This window comes from Malaclemys terrapin, chromosome 5, assembly GCF_027887155.1.
Source record: "Malaclemys terrapin pileata isolate rMalTer1 chromosome 5, rMalTer1.hap1, whole genome shotgun sequence".
Classification (NCBI taxonomy): domain Eukaryota; kingdom Metazoa; phylum Chordata; order Testudines; family Emydidae; genus Malaclemys; species Malaclemys terrapin.
Genome location: NC_071509.1, coordinates 2,791,721 through 2,804,655, shown reverse-complemented (window position 1 = coordinate 2,804,655; position 12,935 = coordinate 2,791,721). Strand labels below are relative to the sequence as shown.

Below are 12,935 nucleotides of genomic sequence, written 5' to 3'. Positions count from 1 at the left end.
AGCAGGATCTGGGGACATTTTATGACCTGTCACTTGGTTCTTGCAGTGGCGCTCACCGGTAGGCTATAGGAAAACCAGTTATCACAGCAGGTCCTAGCAAGGCAGGAGGTTGAGAACCACTGGCCACAGGGAAGCAGGTTTGAACTCAACTCGCAGCACGTGGGGCTGAAGCTCTGGTCAGAGGCGAAGCTTTCGTTAGTCTGACACGCCAACGGGAGTTGAATCCAGGATCCCGCGAGCGACTCGAAGGCACCTACGATGCCCGAGCAATATGCGCTGATGAGAACTCACAGCAGCAGGTTGGGAGTTTGAATCCAGCCCAGGTCAGCAGTACCTAGCAAGCGATGGCCAGTTTTTGTCTACAGTCTACGCTCACAACACACCTGTGAAAGATGGACTCTCCTGGGGGAACACAGGGTGTGGCTACATGGCACACTAAGCCCAGATGTGGCCTCAGGTTTGAGTCCAACCCCCCTTCTGTCCACACACACGTTACTGACTCAGCTCAGCCACACACTTAGGACCCAGGTCCAAGCTCCTACTAGGAGGGTGGGTCAGACCCAGAGTCCTGTTGTGATTCGGGCCCAAGTCTGGCCATTTTGCAGTGTGGACGCAGCTCAAGCTGCAGCCCCGAGTCAGAAGGTCGGCGTAGCACCATATGGATGTGTTAGCACAGCGGTGAGACTGGGGCCCAGCACTTGTAAGCCCAGGGTGGACGCTCAAGCGTAGGCTTGGAAACGCTGAGTCCCCATGCCTGGGTCCCACAGACCTGGGTTTACAGCGCAGTGCGGCCAGACCGAAAGCGGTTAAAGGACTTGCCCAAGGTCACACCAGGAGTCCAGAGCAGAGCAGCAATTGAGTGGAGAGTCTTCTCAACCTGGCTGCGGTGCCCGAATCCCAAGAGCTCTCTGCTCCCCTTGTCTGAAATGTGTCAAGTCAAACAAACATAGCAGCTTCTAATTGGCTTGATGGGACCAGCATGGGCTGTTCAAGCACCAATGCGCTCTGCTGCTAAGCCATTAACTCTAATTCAACAACCCGGCTCCCCAGTGTGGACTAGCCAGGGCCGCTGGAGCACGTGGCACCATGCAGTGAAGGTCTTTGGGGAGTTAGCCGAAGGGGGAGCTATGTTCTCCCCCCTTTAGGTTTCATTCCAAGCTGATTTAATCATTGCACAAATTGCCTTAGGGAAAGGAAAACCCTGCTGTCTCCAATGATGCCTGCAATCCATAGACACAGGGCCAGTGAGTAGCAGCAGAAAGCAATTACCCAGTTAATGTCTGGAAGGCTCCCAGGAGGGCAGGGGAAGTGATTGATAGTGATTTATGTGCCGGAGCATATTCCACGCTCCACCATCTTTCTTCCTCTTTCCAGGTGACTCATGTACCTAGGACCACAGGTCTAAGTTACCAGCTGGCTGGACAATCCAACGGGGAGCCGGCTAGGATTTCAGAGCGTGGAGCTCTGGTCGCTGATGGGTTCTCATTGGTATTTAATACCTAATTCAGCTTCAACCCGAAACATGGGATTTATTTGCAGAACAGTAGCCCCGTGGGGCCCGAACTGAGATCGGGGCTCCACTGTGCTAGGCGCTGTCCACACACATTGGACGAGACAGTCTCTGTCTCCAAGAACTTACAGACGAAATTGACATGATACACACCGAGTGGCTGGGTGGAAAGCACCAGGAATAGAGCCAGGTCCCCTAGGTCTAGGCCTGTCCCCTACCCACTAGCCCACACTGCCACTCGGTAGGACTCGTGCTGCTTTGATTTCAAGGCTCATCCTGTCCTTTCAATTCTATTCCCTTTTCGGCTAGAAAATTGGTGCCAACCAAGCCTAGTTCCCTTCGACTGCACTTAGCGGTCACGTGTTTTCTGACCGTTTGCCAACTCAAGGCTGCTCACTGAACGCTCACGCCCACTAGGCGGTTGGCTCACCTCTGGCACATGGTGATGTTTCTAGTCCATGATTGGACGAGACGTGTTTTTGGCACAGGAGTGTAACACACAGCACATGTGTCCATGACACTTTGGGGGTGGCCAGCTCCGAGTCTGGTCGCAGGAACTAGATCACGTCTCATCCCAACCTAGGATCCCCTCGCCATGCCAGCTTTGCTCCTGGCCAAGGACAGCGGTTCCAGGGCATGTCCTCGCTAAGCAGGTGCCTTGAATACCCCTTCCACGCAGCCCGGATCACGTTAAATGGAAAAGCTTTATGGCGTGTTGCGCACAAGCCCAGGCAGATCACATAACAAACACGCCCCACAAACAGCTTGATCCTCGGCACGTGTCTAGAGCTGCACCGGAGATGAACGTCATGCTCATTTGGCAGCCATGTCAGTTGGCCATAAAGCAGAGGAAGCAGACAAGCGTCTCTGCAGCCCAGAGACAGGATCAGGTGGGACGTGACACATTTGAAGCCCTGCCCCCTTCATTAAACTACCCAACCTCATTGGTCCTGGGACTTTAACATGGCCGTGACTAAGCTAAAAGATGCTCCTTCTGCGCCACACCGTCCTTCTGAGCTCAGGTTTCTTACCCAAACCGTCACAGCCTGGGGTGGCCGTGCTAAAAGCCCCGAGCGAGCACATTTCAGGTTCTAACAACCGACCCACCTTATACAAGAAGAAGCGGTTGACCTCGCCCCCGAGATTCTTCTCCATGGTTGTGACGGAATCCCTGCTCTTCACATTCTCCAGGCCCGGGTTCCCACCAGGTGAGGTCCTACTCCACAAGGTCAGCGGGAAAGGGCCCGGTCCTTGGGTTTTCACTTGGAGAAGGCAAAGAAACTTGAAAGTCCTCAGCCAGCACACATTGCTCATCTGAGTTTCGGATCACTGAGGTTGTTTGGGCTGGGGTAGTGCTGGTCGGAGAGAGCCCCGTGCGGAAGGGTTTGCTGTGACGAGGATGGAGCCATGAGGTTCTGTTCATTCCTCTCCAGCACTACGTGTCGAATTGCATCTTCATAGCAAGCCCAACTCTGTGGTATCTAACTCTGAGCAGCTGGCCACTATCTCTCAAGCAACTCACTCTCCGAATGAATCTGAAGTGAACGGCATCTCTGAAAACGGGAACACGAGTGCCCCCTCCCCCAAGAAGTCCCTCTTTAACTCTCATCTGCTGTGATGCCAACAATAACCTTAACACATGACATAGCTGGTGTGTTGCACAACCACTGTCCGTCCTGCTAGCCTTGTGCTCACATTCTGTCTGGCTCCATCAGCTCTCTCTTGTCTTATACTTAGACTGAGTTCTTTAGGGTGGGGAATGCCTTTTTTTTCTGTGCTTGTCCAGCGCCTGGCACAATGAGATCCGGGTCCGTGACTGGGGCTCCAAGACGCCCTGGTGAGCCAAACATTAACTAATAATCCGTACCTCCAGGAAGTCGAAGGGAAGCTCTGGAGGCTGCGCTGCAGAAGCGCCTGCTGCAGCTCTCACAAGGAAGTCTAACTTAGAACAGAAAGATTTTCAAGACGTTACAAAAAATGACTTTCCCAAGTATACAATAGAGAGAAAAATCTATAGCCTGTTAGTGAAAGCAGGCCCAGCACTGTGCAAACATGAATTAGCACCAAGACAAACAAACACCGGAGAGAGTTTTACTCCAAACAAACCAAGTTCTGTTTTGTTCCAACTGAAGTTTATTATTTTCCTTTATAGATATTTTTTGTACTTAAAAAACCCACACATACACATATATAGAGAGAGGCACATAAATCCTTCTGTTGCTTTCAGAACTGAACCACTATTCCTGGTCCTTGTACCGTGTGTCTTAAAAAACAAAAACCACCAGACAACATTTAAGAAATGAAAATTCAGACTGGGATTTTCAAAGGTGTCTATGAGGGTGAAGCAACCAACTCCCAGTGGAACTGAGCCCCCAACTCTCCTAAATGCCTTCAAACAACCCAACCTAAAGGGAAACTTCTGCCTTCAGATACATGCACACAACCCCACTGCTTTTAGAGAGAGTTAAATCTGCACCGCTGAAGGCAGAATGCACCCTTACGAGACCGATTCGGCTCTCAGTCAGCAATGGTGTAAACTTGGCGTTAACTCCCCAAAAGCCAATGGACTCAATCTGGAGTTACCCACTGGGGGAAAGTGGAGTTAATTCCAGATTTCAACTGGGATCAGAATCCAGCCCGAAGCGTTTAAACACGCATCCTGAAAGATCATGAAAAATAAAATAAAATTGCAGCAGCAGCAGAAAGAGAGAACAAGACACCGTATGGCTTGCGACAAGGGATTGCTCCTGAATCTCAGGAAGGCAACAGATGCCTGCTTTTTGGAAATACTCCTGAGACTAAACCCAAACTAAACAGTCAACGCATATGAAGCTACCGCACCCCACCCGGTGTATTTACCAACCCCACCACTGGAGATAGTAGAAAACATCAGCTGTTCAGTTTTGAAATGGCAGCTGTAGAAACTTTGGACAACGCCACATGCGACGATAAGATCACTAAAGAGAAGGAAAAAATAACCAACATTTAAGGATAAGAAATAATATTCTGATATGACAGATGCCCGGTAGATGACACTTGCTCAGGAGGTTGGGCATCCACTTGCATGCCAGCATGTACAGCCCCGTGCGCGCGCACACAGAGTTTAGTTTTAAGGCCGAAAAGATGATGAGAACCCTGACCCAATCCGTGACGGCCCTGGCTTTGCTCTCAGCTCTGAGCCAGAGTCAAAAGCCGCCACCTGCTCTTCACAAAACCCTTGACAACGACTGGCCTACGGTTTGGTTTGCTATTAGGGGAAGGGGGGTGAAAGCACAGCACCCAGACCTCACAAGACAAGCTCCATTGGTGACCACAAAACTAGAGCGTTCAGAATCCTGCAGCCAGTGAACTATTTGTTTTTCTTACATTTCAAGCTTAAATTTAAAACCTAAAAGGAGGAGGCGGTCCTCAACGGCTAGTCGAACCCGGGCCACTCGCTCTGCTCCGAATCGTACTCCAGCTCCGCCCCGATGCACCGGACCCCCTCCAGCAGCATGGGTGTGCCGTGGTGGCGATCTGCAAGACAGAATGGAGCAATACAGGGATGGAGCTCACCGGATGCTCACGGATACCCGGCTACGCTAGCTTAGGCCTGGATCGTGGAAATGCAGGGGGCAAATCGTATCTTCCCAGGAGGGAGGGATATAGAGCCTGCCAGTGAGACCGCAGCTGGTATCGTTCACATGCATCTTTCTGTCGCTTTCCGGACAAGGAGTTTCTGATTATTTGTGAATCAGCAGAGCCTAGAAGTTGGGCCCCATGGTGCTGTGCACTTTACCTAGCAGGAGACAGCCCCTGCCCCCAAACGCTTACAGTTTAAAGAGACAAAACGTGGGAGGAGAAGGGGTGACTTGCCCACGGTCACACAGGAGGGAACAGAACCCAGGTGTCCTGCCTTCTAAATCCAGCATCCTTCATGCTGGTGTAACTCGTCGCCCTCTAGTGGCCCTAGGCCATAGAGATTGATGAGTCTGCTACAGCCTTGGCTAAGAGTCATGGGTCTTTCAGCTCATGCAGTAGACTGAGTTGAGGTTCATACACAAGGCTTCAGAGCTCCCAGGTTTGATCCCACCTGCTGCCGCTGGGTTTGTTGGTGTTACACTGGCACCTGGGAAATTGAGCAAGTGAAACCTGATTTGTGGGGAGAGTGTGCCTTTTACTGAGCCTGTTTCCAACAGTTTTTATTAACACCTGTTTAATGCAATCGGCCCCGATTCAGGAAGGTACTTCAGGATGGGTTATAACATTAAGCCCGTGCATAGTTCCACTGAAGTCAATGAGGCTTACTCACACGCCTACGTCCCTGCCTGAATCAGAGCCATGCGTGGGTGGCAAGATCTCTAGTGAAGATTGAGGCATCCGGCCTTTCATTTAACAGCTCCTACTTCACACGTCTGAATCATCCCAAGATTTATCCATCAATAAGGATGGTTCGAAATACCAGGAATGTCAAACCTTACATACAAAACAATCGCAACACATGTCCCCAGACCTTCCTTGTATCATACAGCAAAAGGGTACAAACACAGTATTCTGCAATGTCACAAGTTCAGTGACAGAGAGTATTTGAGGAGATTCTCATCTTTTACGCAGATTTTTCCCTATTAACATTTCCAATTAACAAAACTGACAAAGATCACATCCTCTCACTTCCCTAATTGCAAAATTAATATTAAATTGCAAGCTTTCTGTCACATTCCAGGTCAGGGGGAAAAAAAGGAAAGATACCACGATTGCAGAGTCTGCATGGCTTTCTGATAAATTAATTATACTGAATGTAATTTCACTGCCAACAGAACACCAATGATGAGTGAGGGCGAAATGAGTAATAATGCATTTGGAAGCAGAGGTGAATAAAGAGAGCCGTGTTAGTCTGTATCTACAAAAACAACAAGGAGTCTGGTGCATCCGAAGAAGTGAGGTTTTTACCCACGAAAGCTTATGCCCAAATAAATCTGTTAGTCTTTAAGGTGCCACCAGACTCCTTGTTGTTTTTGTGGATACAGACTAACCCGGCTACCCTCTGATACTTGACCCCTGGAGGTTGTGGAATCTCCATCGTTGGAAGTTTTAAAGAACAGGTTAGACAAGCCCTTATCCGGGATGGTGTCGTTATTATAGTCCTGTCTTGAGTGCAGGGGACTGGACGAGATGACCTTGTGAAGTCCCTTCCAGTCCGACACATCTATGATTCAAAGAAGCCAATTAAAAAGCTAATTACATTACAGAAGGAGAGATGTAAAGAGAGGTAACAAAGTACTGGTAAAACCCTATTCTAATTAACATTTCCAATTAGCCAACAAAAAAATAATTATACAGAATCCCACAATCGCTCACAAATTACTGTGCTCTGCGAGAGAGGCTGGATCACGGGTCACTCAGCTCATAATTATTTAGGATTTTGCTTAAAGAATCTATTAGTTATGTGGAAAATGGGGTGGGCAGCAAGATGGCAAAAATCACCAATGACACAATATTATTTAGATTCACAGATTCCAAGGCAGATGGGACCATTGTGATCATTTAGTTTGACCTCCCGTATAACACAGACCACAGACCTGCCCCACAATTATTCCTAGAGCTGAGATTTTGGAAAAACATCCCATCCTGATTTAAACATGGCAAGTGATGGAGAATCCATCATGATCCTTGGGAAATTGCTCCAGTGGTTCATGATCTCACCATTGAAACTGCGTGCCGTATTTAGGACACAGAGCGGAGAAAACTAAGGACCAAAGCAGGCCTGGTGAAAGGCAACGGAAGATCAAATGCAAGGCTGATAAATGCAAGGCGACGTGCACTGGAAGGAATGATCTGAACGACTTACGTGCCCAAATCAGCTGCATTAACTCAGTGAAAGGATCTTGGTGTCAATGTGAACAACTGAATGATAAGAGTTGTGCAAATAATGACTCCAGCGAACCTCCGAGTTACGAACTGACCAGTCATTCACACAGCTCGTTTGGAACCAGAAGTATGCAATCAGGCAGCAGCAGGGACCAAAAAACCCCAGGACTGTGCTAAACAAACTTCTACAAAAATAAAGGGAAAGTTAAAAAAAAAAAAAAAGATTTGACAAGATAAGGAAATTGTTTCTGTGCTTGTTTTATTTAAATTCAGATGGTTCAAAGCAGCATTTTTCTTCTGCATAGTAAAGTTTCAAAGCTGTATTAAGTCAATGTTCAGATGCAAACTTTTGAAAGAACCACCATAACTAGGACCCTACCAAATTCACGGCCGTGAAAAAAGTGTCACAGACTGTGGAATCCGGTCTCTCCCCGCGTGAAATCTGGTCTTGTGTGTGCTTTTATCCTATACTATGCAGATTTCACGGGGAGAGCAGCGTTTCTCAAATTGGGGGTCCCGACCCAAAAGAGGGTCGTGGGGGTGTGTGTCACAATGTTATTGTAGTGGGGTCGCGGTACTGCCACCCCTACTTCCGTGCTGCCTTCAGAGCTGGGTGGCCGGAGAGCGGCGGCTGTTGGCCGGGTGCCCAGCGCTGAAGGCAGAGCCCCACCAACAGCAGCACAGAAGTAAGGGTGGCAATATCATACCATGCCACCCTTACTTCTGCGCTGCTGCCTTCAGCGTTGGGTCAGGACCCCTACAGTTACAACACTGTGAACTTTCAGATTTAAATAGCTGAAATCATGAAATTTACTATTTTTAAAATTCTATGACCATGAAATTGACCAAAATGGAATGTGAATTTGGTAGGGCCTTAGCCATAACCTTTTGTTCAGTTACGAACAAGCTCCATTCTCGAGGCTGTTTCACTTCACTGGCAATTTTTAAAAGTCCAAAAAATGAGTTTCAGGTGGAACAAATTGTTTGATTTCAATTTTGACCAATTTAACATTTTCAATTTTTATAACAAGAAAAAGTCACTTCAGCCTGCGATCGAGAGCCAGTGTGGACACTGGACCACAGCTTAGGAGACCCGGGCTCTATTCCTGGCTCTGCCACTGGTTTGCTGGCTGACCTTGGGCAAGTCACTTTGCCTCTCTTTCCCCATCTGTAAAATGGGGATAATGCTACTGACGTCAGGCGCTTTGAATTCTACAGCTGATCTGAGCTAGGTGTTATCTCCAGAGTAGGTGCACACACACATTAGGCATGCAATGGAGCGTGCATTTTTTACATGCATGTTTGAACAAACAGACAAATGGGCCCTTATTCCCCAAACAACCTGACTGGGTTGGCCAACTAAGCCTTTCACGGGGCACCAACTCCCAGGACACACTGGCTACTTCCATCCCCACCCCACATTTAGGCAGGGTGGATAAAAACCAATGATTTGGGGAGGGGGGAAATCAGGGGGGGTTGCTTTAAATTGGATATTTTTTATGTTATTCAAATTATAAGAAGTTTTTCTTTTTAAAAATACACCTATTTAAAATGAAATCTGAACTTAACACAAAATATGTCAAGGGCCTAAGTTTATTATAATTTCTTAACATATTTAACTACAAAATATAAATGCTGAATCCACGAGCCTCTATCAAAAACTGTGAGTTAAAGGTGCTTTTCTATATAAAGCATCGGGGAAAACATCTACCTTTTCAGGTCAAGCGCTACCAATATGGCATGATAGCTTAGGTACTGCACTCAGGGCTTGTTATGTTTAGTAACAATACATTTTATAGGCTGGTCTGTGTTTAATTGAAGTCCAATTACCATCCCAATGCAGCTTGACACAAATCATGGCCAGTAAGTTAATTATCTAGTAAATAAGCAACATGTCATTCGCCATTTTCTAACGTACTATGTACAATGAATGAATACGAATCTAAAATATTAGGCTAAATACAGTCATTGCTTAACTAGTTACAGTGCACCGTCCTAGGTAGCAAAAAGATATACTAGTCTAGTGTAAAGATTCTCTTTAGTTGTAAATGAAGATGTTTTAATGGTTGTATCAAGCAATGAGAATGCACCTTTCTTTAGAAAATAACTGAAGTACCAATGGAAAAGTTGATTAAAATCGAGTATTTAAATCCAGGCTTTCCCATTGGCGATTTAAAGCACCTGGATTTAAATCAGTCTCCCCTGTATTTAGAATACACCCCAAAAGGTAAAATTATCCCTCGGGTGACTGGCTTGTCTCCTGGGCCTGAGGACTTTGGGGGCTGTCCCAGTTCCTAGCCCAGCCACTGAGGTGCTGTTCTAGGAGGAAAGGTCCATTTTTGACCTTCAGAAGGCAAAACTGGTCAGCAGACAGGTTGGTTTGGGTTAGGTCCATCTCTGTGCTTCTGGGAACCTTCCCACCCACCCCGCAATTCTCTGCTCCCCACACCAACCTCCTTCCCAACTGTGCCAGGAGTCGCAGGACAGCCAGTCACTTCCCTGCTGCTGTATCAGCTCTGAACCGCTGCAGGACTCCAGTTTTCCTGGGGCTTTTATTGCAGTTTTGAAGTTTTATTAAAAACCACATTTCAGTGGATCTGCTGCTCAATCTTTGCTTCCATCTGCCGAGCAAGGGGGCAGGCTGCTCTGCATATCGCTGCTAATGGCCCCCTCATCTCGCTTCGGCTCAATCTCCAGTTCATTAATTCCATTCGCTCGCAGGCGCCAGAGAAAACAAATTTCCTGTGCAGTGTGATGTTAACGTAGGCAGGATATTAATTCGAGGGCTGATGCTTGTAAAGGATGGCTCCATATCGGACCCTCTGCAAGGGAACCTCCAACCTGGCTCCTTAGAATTGTCCAGCCCTGATTCCACAAAGCACGTACTTAACTTTAAGCATGCGCTTAAATCCTTTGCTGAATGGGGGCCATGGTCTCCTCGTGCCGTAAAGCCACGAGCCCGGGAGAGGTTCCTTGGGGACCTTGGACCGGCGCCTCGGGGCCGATCTCATTGAGGCTGCAGCAAAGGGAGTCACATTCAGAGCAGAGCCTGGCCTAGCTGGGACACAGGCTTGGGCAAGGACCTTGCCGGTCTCCCTCCACCGCCTTATTTTCTGCTTCAGGAGCCGTCCCTAGCGGGCGGCGTATTTGCCACAGGGACCCCCAAACCAGAGCCACCTTCCGTCGCTTCCCAGGCGCCACAGCAGCATAGCCCCCCCATGCTGCCTCCCAACCCTCCCCCATGGCTCAGGGGGGGCTCCAGCCTGCGGGGCAAGACCCAGCGTTCTGTGAAGGCTGCAGGCTCAGTGTGATGTTACTTGGGGAATCCCCTGACCCCAGCCCTCCCCAGTCACTGCGGGGGGCCTGAAGAATGGCTCCCGTGGGATGGGGGAGGAAAGTCAGCACTCCTCTGCCCCACCGCAGATCCGGGGTCCCGGGCAACCGGCAGTAGATCTAAATAAACTGCATTTTGGAGGCTGCGCTCCGCTAACGGAATTCATCTTTGCAAATTCCATGGGCTGCTAACGAGCCTACAGAAGAGCCGCATTCCTGCACGCGTGACACGGGCAGGGAGGTTACTACCCCCACCAGACAGGCAGCCCCGTCGCTCGCCGTTCGGCAAGTCCAGGGGCAAGAATACCGCCAACCGTCTCCAGTGTCTCACAGGGAGCTGGTGCCCAGCCGCTTGCAGCCCGTTGGCCTCGGACGATGCGCTGATCTAAGCAAAGGCACCGCCACAGAGAGGGGATCCAGAGCTCCCCCCAGCTAGCAGCCTTGGGGCTAGTGAATGGGATCCACCCCGCAGAATATAGGGGAGGTGTCCAGCAGTGGTCACAGACCCTCAGAAGCTCACATGGAGTTTCGCAGCCGCAGCAGACGCGGAGGATGTGACAAGCAGCTTCGGACCCGTTAATAGGATGTGTCCAAAACTGGGTAATTATTCCGAGGGAAAGGAGAGATTATACAGAATCAGCTTCAAAGCCACCCTGCTGCATATCGTAATGCGGGTAAGGAGAAAGCCATCTCTAAACCAGGGAGAGAGAAGATGAATCCTCTACAGAGCCAGCAGATGGCAGCAAGGAGTTGAGACAGATTTGGAAAACCGCATCCGAGGGGGCTGCTTGGGCATCACGGATCCTAGAGCGTGTCTAACACTAACTACCCGTCCCTCGCCTTATGGGCACCCATCACCGTGGCCTCTGGGCACGTCACATTAGCTGAAGAGGAAACGACTGGCTGTGGTGGGCACTGATGGCTGAACAAGTTCTCCTCTGGTTGTAAAAAGACAAGTGGGTAAGTCCATTCCCCACCTTCCAAATGGGGAAACTGAGGCACAGGCCAGTTTCCCGCAGTGCCAGTGCACCAATGGCAGAGCCAGGGACAAACCCCAGGCTCTCTGTCGACTGGATCACGCTGTCGCTCCCGTGCCATAGGTAACTATGAGTTCCAAGTGGAGTCCAGCGCATTTTAGCACCAAATTTAGTGTTCGGGATTCATTATTTAAGCCCCAGGTCTGGTACAGGGAGAGACTCACAGAGAAAGCAGCAGCTCTCCACTCCCTCAGCGCATGAGCTACGCTCGCTGAATGCCAAGTGACATTCCTTTCCCTCTGATTGGGTCAGACCCCGATCCCCGTCACACTGGTGTAAACCCAGCCTGCCACTCCCGAGTTACTCCGGATTCACACCAGTTCACCAAGATGCCACCACGGCCTGCGATCACAGTCACGGCACATGCTCAGCGTGAGAGCGTCTGGGTGTCAGATATAATTCACACCTCCATTTAAGTCACTGCTGGCTTTGGCCTACACACTTGCCTGGGCCTCCCACGGCTATTACCTCCGCTCTTTGAGAGGCTGGGGAAGGCCGTTTTAAGCAGCCCAGTCCATCTCCATCAGCTCCTGCCCAACAGCTCTGCCAACCCCACTTTTGCTGCATTGCTGGGACAGAGCCGCCCATTTTCATCTGCCGGGGAACGGCAGAGACGTCGCGGCCCGTCAAACACTGCAGCGAGGAGCTGCATGATGCAGCGCTGCGTCTGCGCTGGAAGCCGGCCGTTTCAACGGAAACCTCTGCAGCTCTCCTCGCTGTAGATCTAAATTGGACTGGGTGCTTGTGCCGCGAACAACGGCAGCGCCTTATCACTCGCAGACGCAAGCGCTGCCCTCCGGGAAGAGGTGCAGAGCCAGCTGTTCCCGAGCCACCCAGCTGAGAGCGGCCCGAGGCACCACACGCCCTGGCTTGCTGAGCCGTTGTAAGGAGCTGATCCAAGGGTCGCTGAAGTCAGTGGAGCTGCACATTGACTGCCCGAGGCTTTGGATCAGGCCTTAAATGTCCTGGCTCCCCATCCTCTCTCTCTCTCTCCAGCCAAGATGGTTATCGCTCCGTTGGCAGGCAGCGTCGGCCGTGATGCCAAGCGTCAGTTGCGGGCGCCAGGGGATTTCGGTCTCAGAGCTTGAAAAGCTGTTTTGTCCACTGCAGTTCTTCAAGCCTCATTTTCTCAGCGATTTTTTTTTTTATCATCAGGGTCGGTGGGAAGCCGCCAGCCTGTCCAAGCTCTGCTGGGATGAGTCACCCCT

General features: G+C 49.8%; 1 protein-coding gene across 2 annotated transcripts in view; it reads right to left on the bottom strand.

Moving 5' to 3' along the window:
- Positions 1-3,620: 3,620 nt before the first annotated feature.
- Positions 3,621-12,935, bottom strand: part of ADISSP (adipose secreted signaling protein) — a 161,262-nt gene continuing 151,947 nt past the window's right edge. For both annotated transcript variants that reach the window (XM_054029817.1, XM_054029816.1), the window contains one exon: positions 3,621-5,026. In XM_054029817.1, coding sequence (XP_053885792.1) covers positions 4,926-5,026 — 101 coding nt within the window. In that variant the 3' untranslated portion in view covers positions 3,621-4,925. The remainder of the gene's footprint in view (positions 5,027-12,935) is intronic.